The sequence below is a fragment of the Hippoglossus stenolepis genome, chromosome 18 (assembly GCF_022539355.2).
Source record: "Hippoglossus stenolepis isolate QCI-W04-F060 chromosome 18, HSTE1.2, whole genome shotgun sequence".
In the NCBI taxonomy this organism is placed as follows: Eukaryota; Metazoa; Chordata; class Actinopteri; order Pleuronectiformes; family Pleuronectidae; genus Hippoglossus; species Hippoglossus stenolepis.
In genome coordinates this window covers 464,649-477,854 of record NC_061500.1, presented here as the reverse complement: position 1 = coordinate 477,854, position 13,206 = coordinate 464,649, and the positions used below count along the sequence as shown (strand labels likewise).

Below are 13,206 nucleotides of genomic sequence, written 5' to 3'. Positions count from 1 at the left end.
TAGAAACATCTGTGTGTCTCAGTCTGGCTCTGCACTGACCTCTGTGTTTGCCGGCTGAGCGGTCTTCAGCATGTCGGAGACGGCACACGCCAGGTTCTTAGCGGCGCCCAGCAGCTGCTGACCGTTTGCTCCTTCGTCCTCCATGAGCGCCGCCAGCAGTTTGACACCCTTTGACATCTCCGTCAGGTTGGAGGAGATGGTGGTAACAGCACAACCCACGGCCGTGTAGTCCGTCTCTGCTGGGTCGCCTGACGACAGGTTCATTGAAAGATCAATTTGTGGCCCAGACCGACTCTATGTAAAGAAACATGTCCGCTGATTCTACCTGCGGTGAGGTTGACCATGGAGGCGGTGCCTGCTGTGATGGCGTCCACCTGGGAGTGGATCTCATGTTTGGACTCATCCATCTTGTTTTTGCGCCAGGCTTGGGACGCCTGAAACAAGGACAAAGAAAAAGTCCTCCGGTCACAGAGATGCAGAACGAACCGGTCGACGCTCAGAACAACACATCAGCACACAGATCAAGAATGAAGGAGTTCAATCTCACGGCGTCGGTTCCCAGCGGCGGCAGAGTGTCGAAGTCGTCCAGAGCGGCCTGAGCAGCCTGGACCGCCTGCATACTGGAGTTAATGGTTCCAGTCAGAGCTTGTTGAGCTGAAGTCTGAGGAAACACAGGAAATACTGTCACCCCCACGACACACCGCGTTACAGCCCAAGATCAGAGTCTGTGTTTCTCTGTGTCTCACCAGTGGAGGCATGTGTCCCCGGTGCATCTGTCCACTGGTGATGTGCTGCTTGGCCTGAGGCATGGAGCCCATCTGGAAGCTCTCTGGTCCTCCGGCTCCGGAGCGCATGATGGCCGGCAGCGCCACCGAGCCCGTCTCCACCTTCCCCACCCGGTTGAACTGCTGCTGCAGCACCGTCGACCTGGAGAGAGGAACCGTGAGAGAAGTGAGGATCCAGCTGCGCGCACGCACACAGACACACACACACACACACACACACACACCTCACTTTTTGGGAGACACAGAGTCTTCCAGCATCGTTGACTCTTCATCTCCTTCCAGACCAAAATGATCTTTGCTCTTTTTCTGTAGTCGATAAACAAATGAAACCTGGTTAGACATCAAGATGCTTTTGTCTGAGAAGATCAAGAAGTTCACAGATTCCAGGGTTTGAAGACAAGGACACTGATCTAATGATTAAACCAGTAGGTTTTCCACAGTTGTGAATAATGTGTCCATGTTCACCTTCTTGAGGATGATGTCGATGTATCCGGCGATGAGCTGAGCGATCTGCTCTCCCTCAGTGGTCTGCACAGAGTAGTACCCGTCCTGATAATCTCCAAAGTCCTGGAAGATCAAGGTCACACACATGCTCCTGAATCCTGAGTTTAAGCAGCTTTCTGTCTTCAGCTGTTTCTGTTCAGCGGCTGCATGCATCTGAAGACTGTTTCACAGCGCTGCCACTAGTCCCATTACCAGGCTTCAACCCAACCATTAACTCTAGAGCAATCACAGGAAGCCTCTGTGGACAATCTACCCGGCAGAAGAAACACCTCCTGCATCCTGAGTCCGGCGTCTCACAGTCAACCCCCCCGAGCAGCAGCTCAGGGGCAATGACCTGTTCCGTCCTTTCCCTTGAAGAACTCACCAGGGTGAAGCTCTTGGGCGAAGCAGCCCAGCGTTTGATGTTGGTCAGGTTCCACTCCTGGATCACCTCCTTCGTCTTCTCGTCCACCCTCATCACGCACTCCTTGGTGATTCCCAGCAGACGAGGCACCAGTTTGTTCTTTCCCTTCATTTTCTCCTGCAGGACGTTAAATCACAGTTAATGAAGCGGCAGCGTCACTGAAAACAGGTTCATCCCATTTAACATGTTGCAGCTGCTGTGTGTAAAACACTGATCACTATTTCTTTCCTTGTGCATCGACACCAGAGACTGTGAATAAAGATGGACGACATGATCGCCCCCTGGTGGCTGCACTATAGGTCATTAACCCTCCTCCTCCATGTTAGCAGGCGGGACATGGACCAAACTAAAAAATTAAAGTAGACGTTAAATAAATGTTTGTTCAAGTTTCTGATCAGTTTGGTTTGAATCAGTTATTTGATGATATAAAAACAGGCTGAGACGTGATGATTGACAGCTGAGACTGACTCCTGATTGGTCGAGAGCGTGCACAATACTGCACACTGAACCCATGAGCACAAGATGGCAGCATTCGTATCCGCGATGTTTTAGCTTCATTTTGTACAATGGGAGGAAGTGGAGACAAGTCTATGGTCATCATGTGGTGATAATTCAAATATAATATGAGCGTCTGTGGCTCAGGAGGAAGATGGTTTGATTCCCGGCTCCTCCAGTCTGCATGTCAGTGTTTGGAGTGAGACAGTTGTGTGGTCGTCAGAGCAGAGAAATCACGAGAATCAGTAGATATAAGAAGTTTTAAATGTGACTGAAGTTCCATTTACATGTGTTCTTATTTAAAAATGTGAAAAACATGTCCATCCCATCAACCCTCTGTTGTCTGTGTTCCACCCGGCAGACCCCTGCTGAGAGAGAAGCGTCTCCTCACCTTGACCAGAAAGAAGGACACCCCGTACGTCTTCAGAGACCTGGCCAGCTTCACGTAGCTGACCTTGGCCTCGATCTCCGTCATGTTCTGGCAGTTTTTGTGCGCCTGCAGGGACACGAGAGGGGATGAGAGGAGGAGGAGTCATCTCCTTTAGATTAACTACATCAGAACTACATACATCTCCTGCTCTGCTCACGGCTCAGAGAAACTAAAGTAAGGTTCTGTTCAGACCTGGTGTCAACATCCGACCTGAGAGATCTGATCGTGTGTTCATCTGTAAACTTGTCTGTTCACACCTGGTATTAAAGTGCGTCCTCCTGAATGCGTCTCCTCTGATCATGTGACCAGATTGCACTTCCTGCTCTTTAGGTAAATAATCACGTACGTCGTTTCTGTTCATGAAGACAAAACATGCGTCTCCACTATAATCATCGTTATGTAGAGTTACAGGTTCGTACATGTACGACAACTGGACGTGTTGTGTAGTGAGTGTTTGTGAAGCAGCAGCAGCAGGTTGTCGGGTCCGGGAGGACGTGAGTGGACTAGACGTCCTCCATCTGTGGCTCAGGACACGTTCACACTGATGAAAGAATGAGGTCAGCAGACGACCTCTCGATGTGTCTGAGTGACTCATCTGGATTCTCTGTGATCGGACGTAAACACCAGGTCTGTGAACTTTATCTGTGACGACTCGTGATGTCTGGTTCTCACCTGGAAGATTTTCTTCTCTCCTTTGTGTTTGATATATTCTTTGGGAAGGAACTCCTTTAAACTGAGGAGAAAGATTACAACTGAAAATCAAACACACCTGACGAAACTCAAATGATAGAAATAATAATAACAAGGATGATGATGAAGAAAAGACGACAGTGAGGAGGAGTGTGAAGACGGAGCTCACTCCAGGAATCCAGGCTTGTGTTTGGTCTCGTTGTGGTCGCCGAACTGAATCTGACACTGATAACCTGCAAACTCACAGGCCTTGTCAAAGGAGACGGGGTGGGAGCCGTTCAGGATGTCGTCACGGGCCTGTGGCAGACACACACACACACACACACACACACACACACACACACACACACACACACACACACACACACACACACACACACACACACACACACACACACGAAAACTTATAGAAACAAAAAGAACAACCTGAGTAGAACAAACTAAAGAATACTTGATTCTGATTGGCTGGATTGGTGAAGAGGGAACTGAAGCAAAGGATTATGGGATGGAGGTGGTGTACCTGCACGTAGAGCAGGTTGAGCTGGACGGGATCTCTGGAGTCCACGTTCTGATCCGAGTAGAAGAACTTCCTCCTGAGCAGCAGCATCTCTGTCTCCTCCACGCCCTGTTCCCTCAGCGTCCTGCCGTGGTCCAACCAGTTCACTGAGGACAGACACAGGAGACACCGACGCTCTAACACCGTGTTTATAGATCTGATATACAGACAAATCTGTTTGCATTTAATCTGACTGATTAAGTGAGTCATGATTTTAGTGGGATTTTAATTGGAATAAATATAAAGATGATGATGGTGTAATTTTTGTTGGATTCTCGAGTTCATGTGTGTTGTGTGTGTGTCTCTTACACTCGTCGTCTGTGTGCAGTTTCTGCTTCAGCTTCTCCATCTTCTTGTCGTCTCTCAGCAGAGTCTTGTCTCTCTTCAGTGTCCCTGTGGTCTCCTCCTTCTTCTCCTCACCGATGTCTCGCACCAGCGAGTACTCGTCATAGTTTGTGATGCCTGAAACACACACACACACACACACAGACACACACAGACACAGACACATTACAGGACTCCAGTAGACTCTACAGTCGATCTCGTTCTGGAGGTGATGACGTCAGGACAAACGTCACAGAGAGAGACAACCGACCTATTCTGGCGCAGATGGTCATGAGCATGTCGCTGACGATCTTGGAGTCGTCCACCATGACGGTCTTCACTGTGCCGTCCAACATGCGGATCTTCAGAGGCCTGTGCTTCTTCTTGTACTCCAGAGTGTCCTGACAGGCAGGACAAGTTCAGATTCAGTGTTAGAGGAACCCAGATGAAGTTTTAGTCACAAGTCCCTGTTGTCACAGTTTTTCTCGACAGGACGTGAGCTGACGAGCACCAGGACACAGACACAGGATTTAAACCCGACCAGTTTATGGGTTGGCAGACATACTGCCCTGCAGACGTTTGCCTGTCGACCTGATCCGTTTCAGTCGACACACATTTGTTTTCCAGAATCATATGAGGTCTCTGTGACCTTTGACCCCCGAAATATAATCAGTTCAAGTCCAAGTGAACATTTGTACTAAATATGAAGAGATTCTCTCACGTCGTTCATGAGATATTCACAAGAATGGGATGGACACATAAAACCTCCGACCACTAGGTGTCGCTGCCATGTGCATTTATGTATATATTTTACTTTACTAAAATTATGGTTATTTTCTTAGTTCAAGTTCTATTGTAGTAATTTATAATAAAGTTTACAGTTAAACTGTAAAGAATAACACCTCAGCTACATTTATTCGTCATAAGACAATAACATGTTAGGAATCTTTGATTATTACACTTAATATATATATATGGTATCAGAAATGTACTTTTACTCCCTTATATCAACATCGGCCACAAATAGCCACGTGGCTGAGGTTCCAATCTAAACCACACTGGACGTATTTCTTCATGTTTCCATTTGTTCTGTGTTCGAGGGAAGTATTTGTTGCACTTTGTGACTCACTCCATTCCTCAGCATGTAGTAATCCAGGGCCTTTCCTGCCTCCAGCCAGATGCCTTTCTTTGGGTCTTCATCGGACAGGAACAGCCCGTAGTCCTGAGCTGTGGAGCAAACACAAGTCAGAGTGGAGCTGCTGGCTCAAGGCTGCACTGTTTATCAGGTCACTTCTCTGCATCTTCTCTGGAGGATCATGTGTGAACACAAATGTGAGTGAGACGTGATGTAAACATGATCACATGACCTCAGAGGTCACACGTCACTTCCTGTCTCTGTCTGCTGCAGCCGGCTGCCCCCCCTCTCACCTGAACCAGGAGGAGGATCTGATGCTGTGAACGAGTCTGTGCAGAAAACCTGCTGCTGAGTTGTTCAGCTGTGAAACACAAACTCTGGAGACGAGTCTCTGGAGACGAGTCTCTGGATTTGACCTGGAGCTCAGGTCTGAAAACGTCTTAAATGTGAACGGGTTGGAACACGACCTGCACAGAGCGGCTGTGAGACATCTTACGTAAAGACACATAACTCCGGACTATTCTCAGTTTACAGCTGTTTTCAGCCTGTAATCATCTCCACTCACACTCTGTCACACGCTGCCTGATTCGCTCCTGTGCTCAACTGCCCATCACGGGCCACTGACCCACAGCAGGACTCGTTCAGCGGAGCTGAGTTTTACAAGCTGACAGTGAAGTATCCAGACTCCGCTTCAGAGAGAAATCACAAAACATTTAACAAATGAAAAAGTTGAATTAAAACTTATGATTCCGAAGTTTCAGCTGAAAACCAACAGGTATTTATTAGTGTTGCTGAGTGATTCAGAACCAAATCTTTACTTTTCAGTGTTTGACACTTTATGTGATGAAGCTATTTTCATTATAACTGTTTCCCATGTATTTCAGTGACAGGGCCTTTTGACTCTTTGACTCTTTTTCATGAATGAAGACGTCGGACGTGACGCTTTAAATCCATTAGGACGTTAACGGTGTTAATTTGGTGTCAGTCGTCATGTTTACACAAACACACTTTTAGGAGGATTTTCTGAACCATTGTTGAATCTTCAAGTTGAACAAACATTGTTTACCTGCAGAAACTGATTTAAATGACATTATATTATGACTTCTAGCTCAGTTGACTTGTCCTGTCCCCAAGTGTGTGTGTGTGCTGTCTGTCTGTCTGTCTGTCTGTCTGTGTGTGTCTGTGTGTGTGTGTCTGTCTGTCTGTGTCTGTGTGTGTGTCTGTGTGTCTGTGTGTGTGTGTCTGTCTGTGTGTCTGTGTGTCTGTCTGTCTGTGTCTGTGTGTCTCTCTGTCTGTGTGTGTCTCTCTGTGTGTGTCTGTGTGTGTCTGTGTGTGTCTCACGCTGGCCGAGCTGAGCCTCAGGAACTCTCTCCCTGATCATGCGGCAGGCGTCGTACACCATCGTCGACGGTTCAAACTGCATCGTCTTCACCACGTTCCCGACGCCGATCTTGAGTGACAGGGCCACCATGACTGCTGCTCTGCACCTCGGCCCGACTCACTCCTGCAAAACATTTAAAAACAGTCAAACATCACGACCTTCTTCAGAGTCCGGCTGCTCCTCAGGGCCACAGACCAATCAGAGTGGACTATAGGTGGCGCTGTTTGAAAAGGATTATACAGAAACTACAAAAACTATTTCACTAAACTCTGATGAAGCCGAACTCGTGACCTTTTAGGGCAGATCCAGGAACCTTTGATCTCTTTAACATCGTCGGATCAAATCCTTTTTAACATTTTCACTCAGAATAATATAATCATAATTCATGATTTTAACGATATTAATGAGTGTGTGAGTGCAGTGGTGTCAGAAGGAGACTTGATTCCTCTCGTAGTTTCAGCTGATGAAGTTCAGTGAGGAGGAAGCTCGACTTCACAGAGTGGAGAGTGTGAACGTTAGAATGAGGAACAGCAGTTATATTTACAGCATAACAAGAAACTGCAGAAACGGACTTCTATAATCGGCTCCATCGTTGCTATGACAACACATTTATACCCAGCTGCTCAGAAAACAGTGTTCACCTCTAATCTGACGTCATGTCAGATTGAACTGATCAGAACTGTGACTGACAGCTGATCATTTATCATCCGGTGTCAGTTTAACACAGGACGACAATAATCGAAGATCCTGAATGAACGATGGAATATGAAGAATTAACATAAAAACTGAATTGACCCGACAAAGCATCAGATTCCACAGGAACACACAGTTCACAGCTTTGAGCAACACACACACACACACACACACACACACACACACACACACACACACACACACACACACACACACACACACACACACACACACACACACACACACACACACACACACACACACACACACACACACACCTCAAACTGCCTGTGAAGAAGTGACAACTGGTCAAAATGTCCTCACTGTGTTGGGTTCCTGCTTAAAACAGTCCTCACAAAGATATAAGTACAGGAACACACACACACAGCCAAGAAAAAACTGACAAATAACACGTGTGTGTGTGTGTGTGTGTGTGTGTGTGTGTGTGTGTGTGTGTGTGTGTGTGCGCAATGTGAAGAAAACTGAAATAAGGAAACAGAAATGTCAGTTTGTGTCAAAGCAGAAACTCGAACCACAACATGTGACTCAAAGTGAGAGTTTGTCTTCATCAACGTGACGAAGAAGAGGAGGAAGCTTCCTCTGCTCTTTTCTCTTCAATCGGTCGAGTTCAACCAGACTTTTCTGCACTTAGAGCAAAGTAAAACTCCTGGAGCTGTAAATGTTCCCTGTTTGATCTAAGTCTGAGCTGCAGTAACAACAGAACTGTGCAGGAGGACGGAGGGAGGACGAGGGAGGACGAGGGAGGACGAGGCCGTGAGTTACGACCAGGAGACGACAGCAGAGGCTGTGAGCTGCAGAGCGATGGAGAGAGAGCGAGTGTTGGCGTCGCAGCTCCGAGGGATTGGATGTCACAACACAGACGCTCTCACATCCTGCTGACACGGTCTCACTATCAGTTCCTCTTTCTGTTCCTGGCTCCGTGGCGGATGTCACCGGGCAGCGGCCAGAGCCAGGGTCAGATCTCAGGCTGCAGCTCTGATCTGAAGTCCAGGCATTGTAGTAACAGATAAAACAAGAGGTTTCTAGAGAAGAGTCGTTTCCTTCAACACGAGTTCCTCCACGAGTCAATCTATTACTTTGATCAGTTTCATTCCTCTGACATTTACTTGAGTGTTTATAAAGAAGAGAGAAGGGGAGTACCTGATGTAAAACACTGTTTGAGTGACAGCCCTCCTGTCCAATCAGATGCGCAGCTCTGGAGTTCTTCTCTGGCTGAAAAATTAAAAACCAACAAAAACCAGGTTACATTCCTGAGACTTCAAGAATCTGAAAATTCAATAAAACAGACTCATAGTAAAAAAACCGAACAGCTCAGATTAAATCAGGTTTTCTGGTAGAAACAAGTTTTAAAGAAAAGATTTAAACAAGGACGTTTCATTTCCTCAGCCGGGATCCAAATAAAACCTACTGAACTGAACTGTGGTGTCATGAGGAGAGTGCTGGTGGAGGTGTGAGCTCAGAGGTGGTGTCGTTTTAAACAGGATCATACAAACAACCACTTCCTGCTTCAAGGAGCTGGACATTCAAGAATCCTCCAGTCGTCCAATCTGTGCAGAACAGATCCAGTTTCAGAGCCTCAGCTTCAAACCAGGTGACATGAAGTCAGTTCACACAAATATTTTACAAGCTGAGTCTGGTTCTAATGCTGAGGTCGACTCTTTATCTGCAGCAACATGTCTGGAGCCACGTCAGGACCTCTGGCTCTGAAATAACATCTTAGCTCAGGCTGCTGGTTCACTTTAATGGGGTGAGTGTGAGTGTGTGTGTGTGTGTGTGTGAGTGTGAGTGTGTGTGTGAGTGAGTGTGTGTGTGTGTGTGAGTGTGTGTGTGAGTGTGTGTGTGTGTGTGTGTGTGAGTGTGAGTGTGAGTGTGTGTGTGTGTGAGTGTGAGTGTGAGTGTGTGTGTGTGAGTGTGATTGTGAGTGTGAGTGTGTGTGTGAGTGTGTGCAGTGTCAGTGGATCTTCTCTCTTGTGAGATCCCCTCTCACTTGTCCTGATGTCACTTCCTGTTTAAAAAGCGCTCACATGCCATAAAAGGACATTTCAGTGTTTCGTATGTTGTTTCCTTCCAGCTGTGAATCAGCACTGGATCCCGACCGCAGCCAATCCTGCGACAGTTTGTTTGTGTGGACGGAGATAAGAAGAAGTTTGTCTGCTCCATTATGAATAAAGAGGTTAAACACAGAGAGACGATCCTCGACCTGAAGAGGAGGAACACTAATTACTGCACTGACTGAGAAATGAGGAAGAGTTCACCACAACCCTAACCCTATCAAAATCAGTTTGTCTCAAAAACACTAGAATGTGTCTAAATCAGTTTTCAGACCTGAACTGAAGCTGTGACGTGTTCCTGACACGTTCCTCACGTGTTCTGACTTGTTCTTGACCGCTCCTCACGTGTTCCTGACGTGTTCCTGACGTGTTCCTGACTTGTTCCTGACTTGTTCCTCACTGTTCCTGACGTGTTCCTGACTTGTTCCTCCGCTCACGTGTTCCTGAGTGACGGTTCTGACTTGTTCTCACTGTTCCTCACGTGTTCTGACTTGTTCCTTTCCTCACATGTTCCTGACGTGTTCCTGACGTGTTCCTGACGTGTTCCTGACGTGTTCCTGACGTGTTCCTGACTTGTTCCTCACTTGTTCTCACTGTTCCTCACATGTTCCTGACTTGTTCTCCGTTTCCTGACTTGTTCCTGACGTGTTCCTGACTTGTTCCTGACTTGTTCCTCACATGTTCCTGACTTGTTCCTGACTTGTTCCTGACTTGTTCCTGACTTGTTCCTGACTTGTTCCTCACATGTTCCTGACGTGTTCCTGACTTGTTCCTCACGTGTTCCTGACATATCGTCCCGTCAGTCCCGACTCCACAGTCAACTGTCGCCCTGACAACAACCATCCGCTGCGCCTGCAGCCGTCAGATACTGAACATCTCTCATCCTCCAGGCCCGACCACACTCTGCTGGTCAGAAACTTATAAAAACTTATCGTATTAAACCAGAACAACACATTTCCCTCTCCGAGCTGCACAGCGGGGCTGATACGTCCAACATGTGATGCTGCAGATGTTCAGATATCACACAATTCCCTGAATGTTAGAAACTCTCATTGTAGCACCAGCCTGAGGAGCCTCCGTCACAGCCTTCTGTTCCCGAGCTTCTTCAGAACAACCATCTGATCTGTGACCTCTGGGATCTGAAACCTCATCACCTGATAATAATAAGCGTGTTTGTGACATCAGTTCATCTTCAAGTCCAGAATCAACCACGACATCAACCAGCAGCTGAAGTTTGAAGCATCTTGTCCGTCACATTCACAATAGATCCTCAATTGTGTTTTAGCTCCATATCAGAAATAATCTCCGTCCACACGAACACACCTGAAAGCACACGTCACATGACCTCTCACCTACACTGGTCATGTGATGTAAACAGGAAGTAGATTGTCTACTCTGCAGTCGGTTGCTTAGTAACAGTATTTCTGCTGGGTCACACACACGAGCTGTTTTCAGACCTGCAGGTGAAATCCAGAGAATCATCTCCAGAGTTTCTCCAGAGCCGGGTGCAGCCGACAGAGACAGGAAGTGACGTGTGACCTCTGCTGCAGAGGTCATGTGATCATGTTGACATCACCTGACACCTTCAGCTCTGGTCACCACGAACTCTCTTCACATCTTCGTGTCTTCTTCGTGTGTGTCAGCACTTCTTCACCAGAGGTTTGTTTTAGTTTCTTCATGTTTGTGTCCCGTGTTAGAAGCTCCTCCCCCACTCACTCAGTGGAGGATCCTCTGCTGTTCACACTGCTCCTGGATCTACACTTTATACAGGAGCTCAGGAGGAGGAAGACAAACTGAGTGTGATCCTCCAGAGAAGATCCAGAGAACTGAGGAGCTCAGTCTGAAGCAGCTGATGAAGCGTCCAGAGAAACGAGCCTCTGCTTCTTTCAGCTTCATCACAGCTTCAACATTCACATGAAGTTTTACATCCAGATGAACCTTTAGCTTTAAAATGAGGATTCTACTCTAAGTCAAAGTAGACGTTCCAGAGCACACACCCTCTCACTCCTCTGCTTCCATCCACCTCACTGTACCACCTGCCCGCTTGACCACCATGGCATCTGGAGCCTCCAGCCGCTCTGCTCCCTCCTCTGGAACTCATCCGTAACATTGACTCTCTCCATTTTCAAATCCCGTCTATTTAAACTGACACGTTCAGTCCGATTGTTTTCATTTGGCCGAACTACATAATGTTTCATTCTCTGTTCATATTATTGATCTTTTTAATACTTTGGGTTTTTGTTCTGTTTTTATCTTTGCCTTGTTAGTGACCTTGAGTGCTGTGAAAGTGCCTACAAATTAAATGTATTATGTATTATTGTTAAATAAAAGATGGTTTCTGTCATTTCCGGTCGTTCATATCTCACTGATGTTTATTCATGTTGAACTGTTGACTGACTCAGGATTGGTTGAGAGTGTGTGTGGGCGGGACCTCACTGCTGCTCAGACTCACTGTAAATGACGTCAAAAATGCAAGATGGCGGCGCCCGTACCATCTTTATTTACAGTGGTGTGTACGTGTGAAACCTACAGTACAGTTTTAAATCTAATTTTATACCTTGACCTATGTACAACTTTATCAACCTGCCTGAAAGAATGTTCCTGTCTTTGTTTCCTGGCTCCTGCCGCACATCATCCTTTAAATGAGGTTCGTTTTTAGCAGCAACATGAGCCTCAGAGTGAGGAGCTGCTCGCTGCCTCCAGCCCTGCACAGGAATTCAACTGAGCATTCCTCTGGAATACCAGCGACAGACAGAGGAGAAGAGAGGGAGGCTTTATTCAGCCTCATGTCACTGGCAGCCACAGCAGGAACTAAGTGCAGCCAATCCCAGTGGAGAAGAGGAATGTGAAGACGGAGGGATTCTCTGGCAGAGGGAAGATAACATCTCATCTCCAATTTTAAACTGTTTTCAACTCACAGGAAGTCGACCAACGGAAAACAAGGCTGGCCGGAGTACACAATATATAAAGCTATTTATATTTCATCAAATATATTATTAAAGCACGAAAATACTCTCCCAGACCACGGTCCAGACCAATGCACCAGCATTTAGTACAGAAGAGGTGTTCTGGGTCTGGACCAAACTGAACCATGGTTCTGTTCCACAGTGAAAACACTTGTTGGGAAAGTTTGGACTTTTGGACCAATCACAGGAAGTAGAGACAGAATTAAACTATAGAAGAAGAAGAAGAAGAAGAAGAAGAAGAAGAGGAAGCAGCTGAAGTCTTCACCTCCGATGATAAAATGTTTGAACCACGAGGACGTTCATTTGGTGTATTTGAACTAGTGTGGAGTACTGTAGTACTGTGGAGTACTATGGAGTACTGTGGAGTACTATAGAGTACTGTGGAGTACTGTAGAGTACTGTGAAGTGCTGTAGAGTACTATAGAGTACTGTGGAGTACTGTAGAGTACTGTGAAGTGCTGTAGAGTACTATGGAGTACTGTGGAGCACTATGGAGTACTGTAGAGTACTGTGAAGTGCTGTAGTACTGTGGAGTACTATGGAGTACTGTGGAGTACTGTGGAGCACTATGGAGTACTGTAGAGTACTGTGAAGTGCTGTAGTACTGTGGAGCACTGTGGAGTACTATGGAGTACTGTAGAGTACTGTGGAGCACTATGGAGTACTGTAGAGTACTGTGAAGTGCTGTGGAGTACTATGGAGTACTGTAGTACTGTGGAGCACTGTGGAGTACTATGGAGTACTGTGGAGCACTGTGGAGTACTGAAGGTGC

The 13,206-nt window shown here is 46.7% G+C and overlaps 1 protein-coding gene across 3 annotated transcripts in view; it reads right to left on the bottom strand.

Moving 5' to 3' along the window:
- tln1 (talin 1) overlaps nucleotides 1–13,206 on the bottom strand; it is a 37,521-nt gene that overhangs the window by 21,917 nt on the left and 2,398 nt on the right. For 2 of the 3 annotated variants that reach the window (XM_047344374.1, XM_047344376.1), the window contains exons 2-17: nucleotides 8,558–8,629; nucleotides 6,664–6,826; nucleotides 5,317–5,414; nucleotides 4,459–4,588; nucleotides 4,173–4,325; nucleotides 3,828–3,970; nucleotides 3,477–3,604; nucleotides 3,290–3,350; nucleotides 2,579–2,683; nucleotides 1,654–1,809; nucleotides 1,251–1,352; nucleotides 1,015–1,091; nucleotides 747–927; nucleotides 548–661; nucleotides 326–434; nucleotides 40–248 (exon numbers count right to left, since the gene is read on the bottom strand). In XM_047344374.1, coding sequence (XP_047200330.1) covers nucleotides 40–248; nucleotides 326–434; nucleotides 548–661; nucleotides 747–927; nucleotides 1,015–1,091; nucleotides 1,251–1,352; nucleotides 1,654–1,809; nucleotides 2,579–2,683; nucleotides 3,290–3,350; nucleotides 3,477–3,604; nucleotides 3,828–3,970; nucleotides 4,173–4,325; nucleotides 4,459–4,588; nucleotides 5,317–5,414; nucleotides 6,664–6,793 — 1,896 coding nt within the window. In that variant the 5' untranslated portion in view covers nucleotides 6,794–6,826; nucleotides 8,558–8,629. The remainder of the gene's footprint in view (nucleotides 1–39; nucleotides 249–325; nucleotides 435–547; nucleotides 662–746; nucleotides 928–1,014; nucleotides 1,092–1,250; nucleotides 1,353–1,653; nucleotides 1,810–2,578; nucleotides 2,684–3,289; nucleotides 3,351–3,476; nucleotides 3,605–3,827; nucleotides 3,971–4,172; nucleotides 4,326–4,458; nucleotides 4,589–5,316; nucleotides 5,415–6,663; nucleotides 6,827–8,557; nucleotides 8,630–13,206) is intronic. The other variant, XM_047344375.1, reaches the window with a different exon arrangement.